Genomic DNA, 13,323 nt, shown 5'->3' on the forward strand with positions numbered 1-13,323 from the left:
ACCGGAAGTGTGTCCTGTAGCTCGCAAATTGTTTTATTTTTTTTTTTTAGCCATCATTTTTTTACCCTCCATGTCCCCTCGGGGGCGCTATACTGACATGCCAAGGCTTTTGTAGTGTTATGCAGAAAGTACCTTGGATGTTAGATGTTGCTTTCGTTTTTTTTTTTTTTGCAACAGCATAACAGAGACTAACCCACTGGCTGTTACCACCTCCTTAGTAAGAAAAGTTGCTAATGGCTGCCCAAGAGGTTTGCTAGAAGACGTCATCAACTATTTTGCATATTATTGGCATATAATGTACCAGATGCTGTTGGAAAAATGCCTTGACTCTTGGAAGAGAAGATAAAGTGATACAAAAAAACACCCGGATTACATTTACAACTACAAATAAACTTGATTCTGATGTTGTTGTTTTTTAAATTGGCCATCACTTCATCCACATAAAATAATTGAAATGTATACCTTTCAAAGATAGTGTAATAATTACACCCAGACTCGCCTCCAGATGTTTTCCTGCACTTAGAACTACTTCTTTAATTTATCACACATTGTTCAGTAGTAATTGAATTAAGATTAACAAACATTTACGTTTTAGATCCCACTCTGTAAAACAGATCCACCCTGGTGGCATCGTACCTTGTGCATGCATGCATGATTCATGGATGCTTGGACCTCCACTATGCTCTCAGTGTGCTGCGAAAGCTGATGGTGCACATATAGCTTGTTCTTATTTTGGGGCAGGGCAGACCTCTCAGCAGAACACAAACTACATAGATCAATGTGTGCTTTCACTGTTAAGTCCCCAAATACCAGAAAACTCTCCAATGCCGTCGGTAGTAATTTTTTGAGAAAATATCTCACCAAGAGTTTGGAATGTCACCAGATTTACAAATAAAGTCACCAAATTGACAACACAGAACCCACTGGACACAGCTTGGAAGATTGCTCAAGGCCTTGTATTCCACACACAATATAGTATCATATATCACAACTTGGTGCACAGTACCCCCTGCTGGTAGCTTCAGAAATTGGCTACATCAAGCATATATCAGCAAGTGCTGCCAGTTTGTTTTTTTTGTATTCTAATCTATCATCAGTAATTTTGCAAGAATAAAGTCATAATATTATGAGAAAAAGTTAGCATTTAATGTTATTTGTAGTTAACATCATTGTAGTAGCATAACGTTGAAATATGAATGAAAAAAAAATCATGACAGACATCATTCATCACTATTTGGCCCTCCATGGAGAAAAAGTTTGGACACCCTTGGGATTGATAGTCTTTTCATGCTTAAGATGTTCTTGCTGCAATTACCGCTGCAACCAGCAGGGTGTGCTGTTCCTAAAAGGACAAAACTATAGGGGGGGGGGGGCGGGGGAGAACAAAATAATATGACAATAGCTGTCCGTGGTACTGAAAACCACCGCCTCGCAGACCACCCTGACATCAACAAAAGAAAACACTTTGTTTGTAATAAAACCAACTTTATATTATTAAACACAAACATAACATGAATACATCATGTTGTCCCCCCACAAAATAATACATTTACATCGTATTCTAAAAATAAATCTTTAAATAATTTCTCAGAAAATACCTTCATATACATATTTGACAAATCTTTCGTATTGGTTTATAATATAGTGCCGTGGAGTTTTTGCATGGTGATAGCCTTCATGAATTGTACTCGCATCACCACCAACTTCATTAAAAATATATATTAATGTGCTTTTTCGTGTATGGATTGAATGAAAATTCTCATGCGAAGCATATGAATGAACATGTTATATACCTGTTAGATGTGTACAGTAGTTTAATACAACCTTAGTAGAGTCTATTTTGCTAGATAGGCCTATTGCCGATGGGGAACTCAAACGTTATTACAATAAAAACATATTTGTTTTAAATAAAATACCTCATATAAAGAATACATACATGAACCATACAGCGTTGATGTAAGCAGATGGTAAAAAATACTGTGGAATCTCTTATTATTCCCTGATCTTCGACTGAGGAACCAATAAAAAAAACAGCTTTAAGTTTGAGCTCCACGAACCGGAAGCAGAGCGAGACCTGAATTATAGGATCCCTGAGGCATTCAGGCAGCCGCTTTTTAATTTTGTTAAGTGGACATTATCAGTCATTTTATTTTGTGTCCCAGTACATAAAATACAATTGTATGTACATGCTGTAAAACCCTGATGACATACTCAAGGTATCATGTTGCAGTGTCCTGCTATTTGTTTTTTAATATATAATTTTATCTCGACAAAAATCACAATGAACATATAATTTAAAATCATAAGATAAATATATATTTTCCGTCATTCTAAAATGCCTCGAACGGAATGTAAAGAATCAGTAAACATGGTAAGCTTAATCTGTTACTGCTGAACGGCATAAATTAAATGTACACGACTTTCCACCGTTGTCCTTCATTTCCATTACTTTGTCTTCACTTTCTCCCCAGTGGAGTTTGAACGTTGACTCCCAAAATATATGCCCATTTGTCTCACCATGAAGAGTAAAATGCATGATGAGCCTGATTGTCGCTTGTGTTGTCATAAAAAGTCATCATTTTGAATGTTAAGGTGCTCTAACAGTGGGGTTCTTACACCGTATCGATTAATCTAATAGGACTTCCACTCGTCTAGAAAGACTTTCTACAATATTGTGGAGTGTCTACGGGATTTTTTATGAGGTCAGAAGCTTAAAATCTCTGCTGTGTTGAAAACAAATATATTATAAAGCCATATCTGACTCTTCTGTCGTTCTGTCAGAGTCCGTGCTCAATTCCTAAAGGGTGGAAGTGTTTAGGGTCCAGTAGCCTTTCCCCGACATGTTTCAGAAGCCACGGGTACCAGTGCACTCCATCAGTTTGTTGTTCTGCAGGTCCCATTAGCGTGTAGAAGAAACGCAGTGGAGCAAGACCCCAATGGGCCAAATGGTGATCGTCCACAGCTGCATAACATGATGCTAGAACATTGTTCACCACTATGGACCCGTGTTGGGTGAGCGGGGCGTACAACCCGATGCTCTGCTTCTCCTCTACAGAAGTCACAACAGCGAGTGTCGTCTCAGTTCCTTGTGAGGTTAGTACGCACTGACCCGGCTGGACTTCACTGGCAAAAGTTGTCCTCACGCTTTCCTCTTGAAGTCCGCCCGGACAATCCGTGACGAAAACAAGGTGTGCCGCCGTGAGTGTGATATTTAGTCCAGTGTTGGTTCCAATGATGGTGAAGATCTTTGAGGTGTTAGGCTGGAGGTCCATGAATGATAACACTGGACTGTAGAGAAGTGACCCGTGACCATCAGTTGCGGAGGAAGCCAAAACCCGCTCACCAAGTTGAAGGTCACGCATATGTTTGGTGACGCCGCCCTCGAGGATGACTTGAGCATCGGCAGGGAAGCAACCGCCTGTTTTTGCTGCGACGGAATGTTCTGAAATTTAAATGAAGACAAAATGTGGTCAAATGCTGAAAAGATTCAAAAAGAGGATCAGGGTTTCATAAGAGCTGAAGAGGACAAGAACTTGGCCTCCATTGCTCCATAAATCAAGTCAGACTTTGACACCGACTAAAGGCCAATATTATCTCAGTGGATTAGAGGCAGACTGTTTATAACGTCCTAAACGTCTTTTCAGTCAGCATTCCTGCACACGGGCAAGATAAGGTCTTCACACAAAAAGCTTATGCTGACTAAAACCCATTCAAACGGGTTTATTTCCAACATTGCGAATAATTACCTAAAAACATGCTAGGTTAATTGGCCACTCCAAATTGTCCATAGGTATGAATGTGAGTGTGAATGGTTGTTTGTCTATATGTGCCCTGTGATTGGCTGGCCACCAGTCCAGGGTGTACCCCGCCTCACGCCCGAAGACAGCTGGGATAGGCTCCAGCATACCCCGCGACCCTCGTGAGGATAAGCGGAAGAAAATTAATGAATGAATGAATGAATTAATCATTATTTGCAGCTATGTTTGAAATATACACATTTTCACTGTATTTTATTAACAGACCGATAAATGACATGGGTATGATTATATATAATAGAACTGCACCAATTAATCAATGATTTGGTGATTAATCAATGATTAATCCAAATAATCGATGACTATTTTGGTATTCAATTAATTGTTTTTTGACTTACAACATGTCAACAATTGGCGGCATGGCGGTCGAGTGGTTACAGCTAGGAGACCAGGGTTCAATTCCACCCTCGGCCAAACTCTCTGTGTGGAGTTTGCATGTTCTCCCCGTGCATGCGTGGGTTTTCTCCGGGTACTCCGGTTTCCTCCCACATTCCAAAAACATGCTAGGTTAATTGGCCACTCCAAATTGTCCATAGGTATGAATGTGAGTGTGAATGGTTGTTTGTCTATATGTGCCCTGTGATTGGCTGGCGACCGGTCCAGGGTGTACCCCGCCTCTCGCCCAAAGACAGCTGGGATAGGCTCCAGCACCCCCGCGGTAGAAAATGAATGAATATATATATTCTGCTTATAATTCACCTTGAATTATTTGTCAAATTGTCATACTAATTTGTCAGCTGTATTAGAATTTTACAGTTTTGTTGTGTTTTTTTTGTTTTTTTACTGAATAAGACATCCGACTTGAAAGTTATTTTGCCAGCTTTTACGTTAAAAGTTTAAATACTTAGAAAGCAACTGGCGGGCTGGATTCAAACTCTTGGTGGGCCGCACGTGGCCCCCGGGCCGTAGTTCGCCCACCCCTGATCTAACCGATTACGCCATTACTTGAAATAACAAGCTTCAGATTAATCGACGAAAAAAAATAATCGTTAGTTGCAACCCTAGCATATAACATAAACAGTGTATATACAGTGTGTGTGTGTGTGTATATATATATATATATATATATACATATAATAATTAACAATATTATATATTATTATACTATTATATACTATGATACTATGATATACTACACTTTTATCCACCACAATGACGTTGCTTTTTTTTAGGAAAATAAAAGATTGCTTGAATTAACTTTAGTGGTTGTTGTTACTAACTGATGTTGCTAACTGATGTCTCCTAGGATCTGCTTTTGCTTTGCTGATGTTCCGAGTGTTGTTCCGAGGCTTTGAGCTGCAACTAATGTTTATTTTCTTAGTCAATTCATCTTAAGTTTGTTGTTTCCATTAATCCCGAGTAATCAGTTATGCCCTAGACAGACCAAATCAAAGTCAACCAAAAACAAACACATAAACAACGTTAGTGGTTAGGTTCGCCACATTTCAGAAAACACTCAAAAATGTTAATCACTGTTTTCCAAAGTCGAAGCTGATGCGTGTGAATATCCTGTTTTGCCTAAAACACAAAGATCCGCTTTCATGGATGACTAAGGAAATTTAAAAATATTCACATCAGAAACGATTAATCAAATACCAAAATTATTGTTGATTAATTGCTGTAGCTCTAACATGAACAAAGGAATGTTCATTCATTCATTTTCTACCGCTTATCCTCACAAAGGTCGTGGGGGTGCTGGAGCCTATCCCAGCTGTCTTCGGACGAGAGGCGGGGTACACAGTTTCTGACCTTCTAAATAGTTTTTAAGCATTATTAGAGCCCTCTTGAAATGAAATAACACCCCTGTAGTCACCTTTAAATTCATCCATAGATCCATTTTCTGTATCGCTTAGCCTCACAAGGGTCGCTGGATAAGCTGGAGCCTATCCCAGCTGTCTTCGGGCGTGAGGTGTCGTACACCCTGGACTGGGCTTTTACACTCATACTAGTACACATAATATGAGCATATTACATATTAATATATTTTCTACCACTTATCCTCACGAGGGTCGCGGGGAATCTGGAGCCTATCCCAGCTGTCTTCAGGCAAGAGGCGGGTACACCCTGGTACTAGTGGCCAGCCAATCACAGGGCACATATAGACAAACAACCATTCACACTCACATTCATACCTATGGACAATTTGGAGTGGCCAATTAACCTAGCATGTTTTTGGAATGTGGGAGGAAACCGGAGTACCCGGAGAAAACCCACGCAGAGATGGCCGAGGGTGGAATTGAACCTTGGTCTCCTAGCTGTCTGCGTGCTAACCACTCGTCCACCGTGCCGCCCACAGTTATAATTGATGCTGTATACATTTTTTTTTCAAATTTTTCAATTTCTCTAATGGATTAATTCAATATACATCATTACTTTTTTTCCCCTCTCTTCTTTTTTCTTTCACACATTCGACCTGTCTCCTGTTGGTATACATTCCACCTCAAATCTTGTGATACTCCACAACCCTCCCTTCCTCCTGTTGACCGTCCTATGACTATGTACTTTTTCACCTTTTTATTTATGTTTGTAAATATCCACCTTATATGATTAACACAGTTGTAAATACACATCTAATGTTTGCAATTTAAAAAATTTAAAAAAAGTTCCGCTTTTAAAGCTGCAGAACACTTGACCATATTAAATACCGATGATTTGAATTTTCATATTTGTCCCCTAGTCACTTATAAAACGCTGTCACGGACGGTAAAAAGGGTGTTTATTTCCTCGTGACGGTACTTCTGAGTAAGGTGGTTCTTTAAGACACAGTGAGCAGAGGTGGCAAGAGGAGGTAGTCACCAAGAGGTAATGGATAACCAGTTGATTGTATCTGAGCACAGCCTGAGGTGGGAAAGACAGGAAAGTATGTTTGGAAAAAAAAAAAAAAAAAAAAGCAAGTGAAAGGTGAGCAAAGCTGAAGCACAGAAGTAAAATAGAAATGAATCTTTTTTTTTTATACCAGTGAATGAAATCTAATCAGCTCGAAAGAATGACTCGAACCCATGATTCATAATGCGCATTATATATGTGTGTGTGTGTCTTAAGGCAGCCAAATATTTGCCAAAGGTGTGTATGTCTGTAGGTATGAGGCCTGCAGGAAAGGAGGTCTGCAAGCAGGAGGTGATAAGCCTAAGATAAGAGATCTGAGAGAAACTTACTGAAGGAAAAGCCACAGCAAAAACAAAGAGAGAGTTAATCATCTCACAGCCTACTAACCTCGATGGAGCTCCAGAATGTAGTCTGGCATCAAATAACTGGTGGTACCAGACTTGGGTCTTTAAAACACTTGCTGGAGGAATGTATTCTACTATTGTTAGTTTTGGGGGATTTTGGGATATTGTGGATGATTTATGTTTCATAAAGGGATAAAGGAAATCACAGGATGAATAATGACAACAAGAACTCACAGCGATGGGTAATTTAGAGTCTCTAATTACCCTAACATGCCTGTTTTTGGACCAGGGAAGAGAAGCTGCAAGAACATACAAACTCCATGCAGTTAAGCCCACTTCGACCGGGAATGATTCTGCTTCACTGATAAAGCTTTGAGGCGGCACGGCGGTCTAGTGTTTAGCATGCAGACCTCACAGCTAGGAGACCAGGGTTCAATTCCTCCCTTGGCCATCTCTGTGTGGAGTTTGCATGTTCTCTCCATGTTTTCTCCGGGTACTCCGGTTTCCTCCCACATTCCAAAAACATGCTAGGTTAATTAGCGACTCCAAATTGTCCATAGGTATGAATGTGAGTGTGAATGGTTGTTTGTCTATATGTGCCCTGTGATTGGCTGGCGACCAGTCCAGGGTGTACCCCGCCTCTCACCCAAAGACAGCTGGGATAGGCTCCAGCACCCCTGCGACCCTCGTGAGGAAAAAGCGGTAAAAAATGAATGAATAAATGAATGATAAAGCTTGAGCGTCTTGATATTTGAACATGACAAAAACTGATCCCAGTGGGCACGGGTCCAGTCAAGGACCGGTCAAGGACCGGTGCACATGAGATGTGTCTTGAGACACATGCTAACTCACAAACAAGAGTGCTAGCGACCTAAACGGTAGCCTCCAAGTTATTTCCTTTAAACTTAAATAGCCAAAAACTTACCACTTCCACACGGATAGGGAGGTTAACTATTAACAGTTATTTAACCTTTAACATGAACATTAATCAAACGTAATAATTTTTCTGGGTACATGATACCATACAGCATCCATATCAAACTTGCGCGGGCCGCACTAACATTAAACTTTCATATCAAGGCGGGGGCCTCAAACTAGTGTCCTGCGGGCCACATTTGGCCCGCGGGCCGCGTGTTTGAGACCCCTGTCGTATGGTATCATGTACCCAGAAATGACAGCTTAAAGCAAGATTTTGCAAGTTACGACGCTGTAACGATGTAATGATGCTAACTTGCTAATTGGGTAAAACGGTTACGTTTCATTAATGTTCATGTTAAAGGTTAAATAACTGTTAATACTGTTAATTTGAATCTGAAAAAATAAATTCTCTACCTGTCAACTATATGTGGTTTCTTAAGTTTTTCTTATTTACTGTTTTATGATTATTTTATTTATTTATTACTGATTGATTGATTTAGTTTCTTTATTTTTATTTTTTTATTTATTTTTTCATCTTATTTTGTGTAGTAAATAAAAATTCAGATATTTGAAAACAGAGACTTGTGCTTATGTGTGTGTTGCTGTAAATGGGTTCTTGTGCAAGGGGACCTGAGTTGGGACCGAACAGGAAATGAGTTTTATCTTGCTGTAATTCAAACCTGCCAGTCAGCCGGCAATCATGTCTGTTTACAGTAACATTACTGACACCTTGTGACCAGTGTAGATTACTACATATCATCACATCCTCTTTAAACGCATCTTCTCAATCGCTTATTTTTTGTTATTTTATTTCTTATAGCCATTGTTATGTTTGAAAATGCTTAATTTAGACACAAAAATATTAAAAATGTGCTTAAATATACATATTTTTACGAATGCGAAGCTGTGTTCAACCACAAAACAGCATGATTTATTAGTTAATATGTTTTTGGAAACCAAAGAGTGGTAAGAGACATAATTTTTACATGTTTATGCCTTTATAATTTACTGATAATGTTTCTTGCCAAGAGTCGAGATTTCACACTTGTTTTGGTGGTCCTTGAACGCACCAGCACTAGTTACCTAGTTACAACAGTCATTTCAGCCTCCAAACTGTGAACATAAGTTAATATATAATGGTAAGTCATTACTGGCAGTAGAACATGGACTTCGCAGACCAGCAATCTGCAGCATGCTAGCTTCTCGCACTAGCTTGATGACCAGGCTCATACAGGCTCATACACTAATTATTGCTTACCTGACTTGACGCTACAATGAATATGGGCTTTGGACTCATAGTAGACCCAGTCAAATCCAGCTTCTACAGCAAGCCGAGCCAACATGGCGTACTTGTTTCTGTCTCTGTGAATGTGAATAGTATTTCAGTACACTAAATTTAATTATCTGTAAATACAGATTAATGGATACTGTCAGGAGCAATTAGCTGAAATTCAAGTCTCATGTTTGTTATTTCATCCCACCTGTCTGAGGTTGTGATATCAACTGCACGCCCCTCATAGTGCAGCGAGTCCTCCGAGTGATGGCCGTCCTCATCCCACCCTTCGGTCACTCTCAGTTTCACACCGGGCCACATGTTCATCACCGAGATGGCCAGGGAGTTTAACTTGTCTTTACATCGCTGAGAGTCAGAAGGCACACAAAGAGGAAGAAAGAAACACAGTTTAGGACAGGCTGTTCTTAGTAGTGAGACATGGCAAAAAGGGATGCCCAGTCGAAAATAAAAAGTCAGTTTCCGTCCATTTCCCAACCAAGCCAAAAAAATGACCACAAGAGATGGTCAGAGTTTGCTGAAAGGAAGAGGCTTTTTAATTTAACACTAAACTCACATGAGCTTGGCACAGTGAAATGAACAGAGGCGTGGGGGGGGGGGGGGGGGGCACTTACAGCACAACATGTAACAGGTAAGTAAACACATGGGGCTACTACTATGTTAACAACTTTATCAACTTTTTATAAGCAAGTTTTGCAAGGCATTCTGGGAACTTGAAACTTTTTTTTCATTTTTTTTGTGGAATACTTGAGACGGCCCAGACTATACCTCGAGATAAGTTGAGTTTGGGTAGCACCTTTAAAGGCACATCCATACCAAAATATTGATACTCTACAATCTATACCCAAATCAAAATATCAGTCATGACCAATCGTAAACAGATCGATGTGTGACTTGTGAATTATAATTAATCATTTAATATGATTGATGGCTGTACCATTTTCACATATTTGATATGATTTTGTTGTCTGTTTTTTTTCTGTTGTATATTAGCTTGGCTATATTTTAAATCAGTATACTTCCGGTTTAAAATCAATGAATTACATTATTAATTTAATTATTTATGTTATGATATGAAATGCATGAAGTGAATTTGCATATCAGTATTGGATCAATAAAGCAAATATCGACATTAGACAAAAGTACTATATAATGTTTCATGCAAGCAGAGATGAGTTCATGTGTCTATATATATATATATATATATATATATATATATATATATATATATATATATATATATATATAAAACTATGAAGCTGAGATGGACAGTATATATCTATCTGCCTTGTCACTGCATATTTTAGAAGATAAAAACTCAATATTGCTTGTTCATGCATACTGTAGTAACTATAATCCAACAATAATCTCATTTCAAAGATTTTCTAACCTAACAAAAAAAAAACCCTTAAACTGTATTATGGAAAGCAGGAAGTGGACAAATGTAACAGTTACTGATTGTAAAAGTACCAGATAGAGGGGTAGGATTTAATAAGCTTTGCTTCTTCCTACTCTTTTTTGGACATGTGGAACTGTGAACTGATTATGTGATGCATTCAATTGTAATATGATGCATGTTCAAATGAAATAAAACCATAACCATTACCATAACAAGCGATAATGTGTCATAAACAAGCATTATATTGTGCGTTTTAGAAATCCCAGCAGCTTTGCATGTGTCCAAGATCCAGAGGTGAAGCAATGAATCAATGAAATCAATCATTTGGGTTTAAATATTTAACTGACAGCAAACATGGAGTACACAGTTTGCTACAACTGTGAGGTTTGCTCCTTTTGAAGTGATTCATGGACAGGGTTAACCATACAGGACTTAAATCACACGCTGCGTGGACTCAGCAACATGTGTGCAAAAACATGCTCAGCTGCAGCTCCTCATCCTCCCCTCACCTGCGTCATGAGCCTGTCGGCACCTGTGTCTTCTTCATCTTTGAAGATGATGTCCGTGTTGTAGTTGGGTGTCAGTTCCTTGAAGCGCTCAGAGTTGCGCGTAATTTTGCCCTCCGGACGCCCGCTGGCCCCCAAAGTCTTCTCGGCTACATTAGGGCTGAATTGCTTATAGGCAAGCGGGATGAGCTTCTTCGGAAGCCGTCTCTTGCCGTACCCTCTCCCCGGTCCGCAGCCCTCCGAGGCAGGTGCGAGGAGGAGGAGGACCATGGCGCACAGAGAGGCGGTGAGAAATAGGAAGGGGATCCGCATCGCCCCGGGAGGAGGGAGGACTCTCCCGAGGGAGAGAGGTGCCTTCAGTACGTCTCCGGTTCACCTGTCCAGTCCATGGTGGAGTAGGGGGACAGTCACGGGCACTTTGTCCGAAAATCTCTTCACTCCATCGGACACAGTTCTTGGCACTCCCAAATGAACAAGTTCTCCGCTTTACGAGAAACAGCCGTGGGTGTGCAGGCTGTAAAGTCCGTGGATTTAAACAAACAGGTTCAAAGTCGATGAGGTGGGTGAAAAAGAGAGAGAGAGAGAGCGCTCGGTAACATTTGCTCAAGTCCACGTTTTGAATCTTCTGCTCTTTTCTGATTTTCTTTCTTTTGCTCCAAGTGTCACAACATCACGCGTGGATTGTGAGTGATTTTTTTCCTTCCCATGTAAGACGACGGACGGCCAGCAGCAGTCTGCAGCTTTCCACTTGAATGGACTCCACTTGAGTGATCCACGACGAGCTGTTGCCATTTCAGACCGCACCCTGCCAGTCCTGCCCTCTTCTCCCTCTCCTGTCCCCGCTTTGCCACCCACCCCCGCCCCTCATGGGCACACTACGCACGGGAGAGTCCTCCACGCACACGCACTAACACGCACACACATTACAATGCACTGACAGGAAAAGGTCACGCATGGAACATTAGTGCTGCCACATCGCTTCCAACTATAATTTACATTGAATGTCATTAAGGACCTGGACTTGTTTTGGCAAACATATTGGGGCGTTTAACCGATACAGGAAGTAACAATTCTAATTGTTGTCCACTCCAAATTGTCCATAGGTATGAATGTGAGTGTGAATGGTTGTTTGTCTATATGTGCCCCTGTGATTGGCTGGCGACCAGTCCAGGGTGTACCCCGCCTCTCGCCCGAAGACAGCTGGGATAGGCTCCAACACCCCTGCGACCCTCGCGAGGAAAAAGCGGTAGAAAATGAATGAATGAATGAATGAGCATACCTGTCTTTCCCCTTTCTCTGCATTCTAAAAACAGTAAATGTGAGGGAGCTAACAATGCACATCATTGGATACACCGACAGTATATTGACTATAATGCCCTCTAAAAAAACATTTTATACGTGTTTTATATACATGGTGGCGGCACAGTGTCCTAGTGGTTAGCGCACAGACCTCACAGCTAGGAGATCAGGGTTCAATTCCACCCTCGGCCATCTCTGTGTGGAGTTTGCATGTTCACCCCGTGGGTTTTCTCCGGGTACTCCGGTTTCCTCCCCCATTCCAAAAACATGCTAGGTTAATTGGCGACTCCAAATTGTCCATAGGTATGAATGTGAGTGTGAATGGTTGTTTGTCTATATGTGCCCTGTGATTGGCTGGCCACCAGTCCAGGGCGTACGACGCCTCTCGCCCGAAGACAGCTGGGATAGGCGACCCTTGTGAGGAAAAAGCGGTAGAAAATGAATGAATGAATGAATGAATATACACGGTGACCATGCACTAACAGGTACATTCATGATAATATGTACTACGTACAGTATATTGCCGTATTTTGATCATTTTAAGCATAACTACAACTTCTTACCTGGGCGCAGCTTGTGCTACTTTTGTCAAGCGTGTCAAACACATGTCTGTTTGTAACTACTAATCATGGCAGACTTTGTGAGAGCCACCATCGATGACTACTTTTGGACAAACTCTTTCTGAGCTCCATTACACGGAGGATGAGCTACAGGTTTTGAACACTGAGCCAGGAACACGAGAGAGTTAAACTTCATGCTAGATGGGGGGGCAAGTCATTACACCAGCATGACTTGGTGGTGTAAAGGTGGAGTTTGTCAAGCCGTGTGTGGCATACAGTCAATGGTGGAGCCAGTAATTTTTCAATGGGGTGGTCATGGTGAGATTACTCACATGCGAATGGCAATGAGAGAGCAGAGAGCTTCC

The 13,323-nt window shown here is 40.8% G+C and overlaps 1 protein-coding gene across 1 annotated transcript; it reads right to left on the minus strand.

Moving 5' to 3' along the window:
• Positions 1–1,479: 1,479 nt before the first annotated feature.
• LOC131136092 (indian hedgehog B protein-like) lies at positions 1,480–11,905 on the minus strand. The gene is made up of 4 exons (XM_058082599.1): positions 11,103–11,905; positions 9,385–9,542; positions 9,162–9,265; positions 1,480–3,442 (listed from the first exon to the last, which is right to left on the minus strand). Exons 1-4 carry the CDS (start codon positions 11,409–11,411, stop codon positions 2,778–2,780), a joined length of 1,236 nt encoding a protein of 411 aa, XP_057938582.1. The 5' UTR covers positions 11,412–11,905; the 3' UTR covers positions 1,480–2,777.
• Positions 11,906–13,323: the final 1,418 nt, after the last annotated feature.

The sequence above is a fragment of the Doryrhamphus excisus genome, chromosome 9 (genome assembly GCF_030265055.1).
Source record: "Doryrhamphus excisus isolate RoL2022-K1 chromosome 9, RoL_Dexc_1.0, whole genome shotgun sequence".
In the NCBI taxonomy this organism is placed as follows: Eukaryota; Metazoa; Chordata; class Actinopteri; order Syngnathiformes; family Syngnathidae; genus Doryrhamphus; species Doryrhamphus excisus.